At 38.5% G+C, this 7,506-nt stretch overlaps 1 protein-coding gene across 1 annotated transcript in view; it reads left to right on the forward strand.

Annotated features, from left to right (window-relative positions):
- The window catches only part of LAMA2 (laminin, alpha 2), a gene marked incomplete at its 5' end in the record, with an annotated part of 294,647 nt that overhangs the window by 165,336 nt on the left and 121,805 nt on the right, over positions 1 to 7,506 (forward strand). Inside the window, 4 exon segments of the mRNA XM_009319128.1 lie at positions 2,556 to 2,699; positions 5,093 to 5,272; positions 6,037 to 6,225; positions 6,318 to 6,556. Of these exon segments, the coding sequence (XP_009317403.1) occupies positions 2,556 to 2,699; positions 5,093 to 5,272; positions 6,037 to 6,225; positions 6,318 to 6,556 (752 nt within the window).

Genomic DNA, 7,506 nt, shown 5'->3' on the forward strand with positions numbered 1-7,506 from the left:
GCATACAGGCTTTGGGGGATGGCAAACTGAATATAAGCCAACCATGTACTCTCATTGTAAATAAAACTGCCTACTGGGCTGGATCGTAGGACATCATGAAGAGCATGACCAGCAGAGGAAAGTCTTTATCCCCCTCTATTCAGTGCTGGTAAGACTGCACTTGGAAATGGTGTCCAGTTTTAGGACCCAATTCAAGAGTATTGTTGAGAAGCTGGAGAGGATCCAGAGAAGGGCTACAAAGAGACTTAGAGCAGATGATCTGTAAGGATATACTGAGAAAGCTGGACTCGTTTAGTCTGCAAAAAATAGAGGCTAAGAGAAAATGCAATTGCAGCCTACAACCACTTGAAAGAGTAGTTGATGGGCTCAAGTCCTTTCTGATAGTAGCAAAAGACGTGACAATGGACAACAGCTGCAAATGGCAGCTTGGGAATTTTGAGTTGAACATCAGGAAAAAAAATCACTAGGAGGGTTATGCAGCACTGGAACAGATTATCCAGAAAGGTTGTGAAATCCCCATGCTTGGAGGTTTTCAAGAACTGGCTAGAAAGAGGCGTGGGTAAGCTGATCTAGTGTTGGCGATAGTCCCGCTTCAAGGAGGAGGTTTTTAAAAGTGACCTCTAGAGATTCCTTCTGTGATTTTGATTCATTCTTGTTCAGGGACTGTATTGACACACAGAGCTAGTAAAACAGAAAGATGAATTTAAATAATTGAATTGCCAGGTAATTCTTTTGTTAAATGGGCACCAATCACTTCATTCTGAGTTTAAAGGATAGGCTCAACGGAGGAACTGTAGAACAAATTAGATTGAAAGGGACCTATGGAGGTCATCTAGTCCAGCGCCTTGTTTGAAAGACATTGCTGAGGCAGTATTTCCGAGGATGGGGATTTCACAACCTCTTTGTGCAAACTGCTTGACCACCCTCTGATTTTTCTGGTGTATTTGAACAGAAAACATCAAGTTCTATTTCATAAATACTGATTCATTTGATGGTGAGACCATAAGAAAACTGAAGTGAGTGAGTTGGTCACATGGACCATCTGAGTAAAACTCAGCCTAATGATCAGTGTTATTTGTCCTAGGTCATCCTCTGAAATGGAAAAATAGAAATATCTCAATTCTTTCAGCTTTTCCTGATACTTGATGTGCTCCAACCCCTCTAACCATCTTGGTGCCCCTTTTCTTGATTAGGTCCAGTATGTCAATGTCTTTCTTGTAGCTCTTGTAAGCACTAAGTAGAAAGAATGGGCATTTATGGCGTTTTAAAATAGAAATGTTTCTTTGTTGATTATTTTAAGGCTAATAGAGTTACTTCCGTTTCTGGGAGTGCAAATTAACAGGATGTATTTAGCTGATGGTTAATGATAAGAAACTGCAATTGACATGAAACAAAATGCAAAGCAAATAAAATTCACAATTTATGACAGAAAATGGACAAATAATACTGAATTAAGTCAGCAGATTTTTTTCTTTCCGGAATTTAAGTCTAAGGTTGAAATTAAATCTAGGGTTGGTTAACCTTTTGTGTAACTTTTTTGAAAGAGTTATGTATTGAAGAAGCTAGATTTTTGTAAAATGGTAGTCGTTCCCATTTAAACCTGCTGTTAATGCTGCAGAAATGAGCTTTCAAAGCCTCAGGAGCCCCTTGGTCAGCCCTGACAAAAAGCAGCAAAATCTAAGCTAAATACAGTGTAGGCACATTTGCTGATAGAGTTACATGTGGAAATGAGGGTTAAAAATGGTAAATCCTCGGGGATAATGTTGGTTTCCGGTATAAGCTTTGGAAAGTTGAATTTGTTTTTTAGATTGGCTTCTTCACATTACTCTCAAGAGAAAAATAAAGGGGAGAGGAAAAGCCAACCAGTGCTTTCATATTGGTGATTTTTTTAAAATACCTTGGTCTCAGTATGAAAATGGTTTTAAAAGGCTATGCATAAATTATTGGTATCTGGCCCTATCTGATAGAGCTTTCTATTTGGACTAATTGAAAAATGAAAATAAAAGCATTGACATTACAACAGTGAAACGTTTCAGCCTTGTTAATACTGTTCAATGATGTGGAAAACAATCACGAAGAGGAGAAAGCTTTTCTCTACAATATTTCCATTAAAATATGTTTCTCAACAAGAACAGTTAGTACTGTGCCTTAAACATCCTAACTTGTCAAAGCTAATTCCTATTAAACAAAAGGCTTGATTAACCCTGGCAATTTCAGAAGGACATATTTTTTTATTATCTTATCAACCAGTTATTGAGCATGTCATGCCCGAAGTGCCATTTGATTTTTCTGTGCTTACAACTGTCAGTATGAAGCCAGCATCCACTGCTCAGTGCTGCTCAGTGGATAGAAATGCAAATGCCTCAATTACATTAATTGTATATGTTTGCATACACACATGATAAGAAGCTGGAAAGTTCCTCAAACATTTCCTTGCATTTATTATTATTTCTTTCTGCACCCTGTTATTATCATTACTGTATGGTTTTCTTTTTCTTATTACTACCTCGAAATAAAGCCTGCTTTTTTAAAAAAATATATTCTCTCTCTTCCAGGTTAATGTGGAAGGTGTCCACTGTGACAGGTGCAAGTCCGGTACATTTGGTCTCTCTGCCAGAAACCCACTTGGCTGCAGCAGTTGCTATTGCTTTGGCCTGACTACACAGTGCAGCGAGGCAAGGGGGCTGATTCACATGTGGGTGAGTAGAAAACTGCTGAGCCATGTAATGTGATAATGTTGTTTCCTGCTGGCATCTTTTAATCAGGCACTGAGAGGTAGCTAGAAAATGGCTAAACATTTAAGCAATCATTTTCCTCTTTATGCTTTGAGAAGTGGAGAGAGTGGTATGTTCCATTAGACAATCGGGGTCAAGGCATTAAAAGTAAATAAGTAGATAAGAAAAGCAGCGATAGGATAGCTGACGTCAAGCCAAAGTACAGCTATTAAGACCCAGGGAAGGGCAAGCTAGTCGTGTGGGGAAATTATGCAGTCCAGTGCATTGTAACATAATCTCTGGTATATGATACACAGTTTATCCAGGTGTGGTCAAGGGTCACAGATGCTTGTTGTCCATCATAGGCTTCCCATGGTTCAATCAATCTGTTTGTTTTCATTGTTTTGTTTTGGTTTGCTTTGTTTTTTAATTTTTAAAAAAGAGCTTATTAAAGCTCTATTTAAATCCAAGAATGGGAGGGTATAATCCATCAGAGCAAACAAAGAGCTCTCCACCTTTTTGTGGGAGAGGGCCTTGAGACCTATGCTGGACTGACAAAAAAGGCAGACTGGATGTCTCCATTTATCTGTACAAGGAGTGCAAAGCACACGTTGAGACCGCTGCTGTCTGTCGCTGCTGCGCCAGCTCTGGAGAAACTATTTCTAATGGAAAATGACTAGTTCAGTCCCCATGCAAGGTCAGTCATATCTCTGCTAGGAAGCATGTCAACCGTAGAGGGAACGCGTGCCTAATGCAAATCAGCCAAAGCCCCTGACTTGTCATGCGCAAGCATCAATTGGATAAGGATACTTTAGGCTGAAATCAAGGTGTGATCTCTTACTAAAAAGTTCATATCTCTTGGTTAAAGTAATATGAATAGCACCCATTCTCCCTTTCATTGTTCAATCCAGTGGCACCTTTTTCCCTTCCTAGTGGATGACGTGATTTATCATGATCTGACCCAGTTTTTCTCATTATTTCAGTTTTGCCCATTATATGCTGGTAGGCTGGAGATGAAAGGCTGTAAAAGGCTGACAAGTTATAAAATGTAATCAAGTTCCATGACAGCAACAGTTCTGGAAAATTGTGCTTTGACATTTGTGGCAGCACAAAGCAGAAACATAGTTTAAACCTCCTGATTATTTTGTGTCTCTTCATTAATTTCCTTTCCTATTTATCGTCATATCTAAGCAAGTGTATGTCCACATCTCATCTAGTGTTCTGATCTATTTCAGAACTGATTCAGAGTAGTAAACTGAGTGAGACTGGGTTCTGCCAGCTGCTAGTGACTATTTCAGATATTCTCAGGTGCTTCAAATGGCATTAGACATGTTTAAACACGCAAATCCTGTCTTATATGACAATAGGGCAAGGCTGATCTGAAATTCAAATGTGTTGACCGCTTTCTTGATGTCTAAAGTAGTAAACAGTAAAATACGGTTATGATAGGAACTCAGGAAATCTCACTTAGGGCTGGCAGTGTTAGGAATGCTTCCACGTCTGGTCAGTCCATAGATGCTGCTGTAAATGGAAATACCAAGATGCTTAAAGTACAGTACAGGGCTTGGCTGTTTCCTCATTACCTGATCCCTATCTTGTGAACAGCGTGTTGACGGGATGACTGTTAGAGTTATAACTCTGCATGTGATTTCTTTGTTTTCCTCACTCTTTGGGAGAAAGCAATTTTGATACCAGCCCTTTGCATTTGTTCACGCACTTCCTGTGATACTTTCATCTGCACAGAATTACTAAGACTCTTATTACAGTTTTTGATCAAAATAATGATTTCTGTATAATGCTATTGAGACTCTTTCAACAAGTCTAAGAAAATTACAAGTATCTAAGTGGTATCCTTATATTTTTCATTAAATCTGAATTTAGAGTTACAGAAACCCTGAGCCCTCACTCTCTGCATATTGCCCGGAGAACACTTAGCTTGACTATTGCGTAAAAGTACCAAGGGACCAGGCAGTGTTCCACAGCCCCAGTGATGTATAATAAGTGTTGGCGAGAAGTATGCTTCTTTGTAAGGTGCATTTCTCACAATCCCAACAGAAGAGGCCTGAGACTGAAAATAGCACTATGAAAATCACTTCGATAAAATTCTTGGGATCACCTGCTGATGAAACTATTTTAACCAGTGCTAGTACATTCTTTGTTAACATGAGGACAAGGTGCAAAAGGCTGGAGGGGGAAGTCATTATTATCACTGTTTATACCTGAAGGAGTAGCAAGACTGTTTTGTGAGAGATTGCTCAAGATGTGAAATGAAATTGCCTAGAAATAATTTTTTAAAGAGTTAGAATTTAAAGACTAACATTGCATGGGGAAAAATAGACTTGATTTTCTTCTTGATTTTTTTGAATATATATATATAGGTGACCTTGAAGCCAGAGCAAATGATTCTGCCACTGGTGGATGAAAAGCTTCAGCGCAGCACTCTTTCAGGGATTGCATTCCAGCCTCCTGAAATAGTAGCAAATATAGAACAGGTGATGCAGGATCTTCGGTCAGAACCTGTTTACTGGAGACTTCCAGAGCAGTTTGAGGGACGAAAGGTAAACATAAAATTCCTGACATGGATTTATATCGTTTTTTTCTCTTATATTTGTATTTTGCAATGCCTTTTTTCCCTTCCAATAAGCATGTCGTCACACAGTGGAAGGTACTTCAAAAGAAAATAAATGCCATTCCATTATTAAAAATTATTTGCTCCGTTATCATGGAAATTCATAAGTCTGTAACATAAACGCTATTTTAAAATACATATTTGCAGACAGTAACATATAATATTTTTCCACAAGATAGATTCTCTCATAGAAATGTTATTTGAAAAATTAAGCAGCATTAATTTACTATAACTTTCTTGTAACTTTTTGTTTGTCTCCATTTAAAAAAAAAAAAGCCTGATCTTTGTAAGTTACACAGGAGAAAGTGATTGAAATAACCCCCCTTTTGGATATTGTTATGTGCCTCTGTGACGATTTATTTTGCACTTTTGATATTTGTTGGTTTGGCTTGGGAAATTTTAGAAGTTTCTTTGTCTAAACACAAACTTTGGGGAGCACCAAGGCACATATAAAGAGATAGATAACATTTTGTTTTTAGTGTAGTACAATAACAAATTGCTGATGGGTATCTTTGAACACAGCCCTTCTCCCCAGATAGTTCCACAAGCATGTATTGCTATTTTCTACCACACGCACATTCATCAGACTGAGCACAGGTGCAGAGTGTAGCTAGCTCTTACATATGCCCAGGAATTTATTTTTAGCTAACCGAAAATGAGATTTCTTTTTGTACTTGTGTTTTGCTTTGTTAGCTGACTGCTTATGGAGGGAAACTGAAATATGCAATCTACTTTGAAGCACGAGAAGAGACAGGTTTTACTACTTACTACCCGCAAGTCATTGTAAGAGGTGGGCCTCCCACCCGTACAAGAATTATTGTCCGGCATATGGCTGCCCCTCTGATTGGGCAGCTGACAAGGCATGAGATAGAGATGACAGAGGTAACGTTTCCATCTGCTTTTTTCCCCAGAACTTAAGCACCTGGTTCTTCTTAATACTGTTAATAATCTGGGTTTGTATTACTGTTTTTCAGCATGAATGGGAATATTATGGTGATGACCAAAGAGTCAGAAACACTGTGCTCTGGGAATACTATCATGATGACCCAGGTGTCAACAGGACGGTGTCCCAGGCAGATTTCACATGGAAGCATTATGGAGATGACTCGAGACCAAGCAGAGCTGTATCCCGGGAAGACTTCCTGAATGTGTTGTATGATGTTCATTACATTCTTATTAAGGCTACTCATGGCAATATCATGAGGCAGAGCAGGTAACTATTTCATGCAGTTGTCTGAAATAGTGCAGTAGTCACAGAAAACCCGATAGAGCTTCCCAGCAGAATTTTTATTCATAGCATATCTACAAGCAGTTGCTGAGAAGAGCAGAAGGCGTTAGCATTCAGCATAGCAGAAGATACAGGAGAGGGAAATTTTATTCAATAGAAAATTTAAATCACAATAGGCAAATGAAGTCCTTATTATCAGGATCCTAGAACACAAAACTGGATACTTAGATATTTAGCTAGACGCTAAATATTAACAACAGATGCCATAAATGTTTTACATTGGTTTCATTTATTTTTGGCATACTCAATTTAGGATATTGTATTATAAGCACAGGGAATTCCCGTGGAAAGAGATAGCAAAGTAACTCCAGTGCGACATGGAAAATTAGAGAAGCATATCCATGTTTTGTGTCTGTTTCTCCTTTCTCTTCCCTTCCCTTTATGCACTACAGGTCCTAGTTCAGCTGTGGAAGCAAAAGCTGAATACTGTCTCAGCTCAAGCAGCATAAGTTATGAAAATGAACCTCCGTTTTCATGATTTTGTTCTGAGATGCATATGACCATTGTGACTGAACTAGACCTGCATTGTAATACACCACCATTTTATCAAGGCTACCTAGTGATGAGGCATATAAGAGAACAGAGGAGGACTTTTCAGTTTCAGGGCAGGTTTGCAAGGTGGCACTTAAAGAACCGAAATGTATTTTTAAAGCATCGCATTTCAGAATGTGACATTTTATATGACAGCAGGACTTAGCGAAGAGTTCATCTGTTCTTTCTGGTAACTCTCCATCTGAAGTCATAACCTTGCATATCATACCGTATTTGATTTTGGAAGTGGTTATGTTACAATAGATTTTTATGATCTGTCTAGTTACATAGGTAACATTCATCACATGGCATCTGAGACTTTAAGTAGAAAATAAACAGCAGGA

This window comes from Pygoscelis adeliae, unplaced genomic scaffold (genome assembly GCF_000699105.1).
Source record: "Pygoscelis adeliae isolate BGI_AS28 unplaced genomic scaffold, ASM69910v1 Scaffold172, whole genome shotgun sequence".
NCBI classification, from domain to species: domain Eukaryota; kingdom Metazoa; phylum Chordata; class Aves; order Sphenisciformes; family Spheniscidae; genus Pygoscelis; species Pygoscelis adeliae.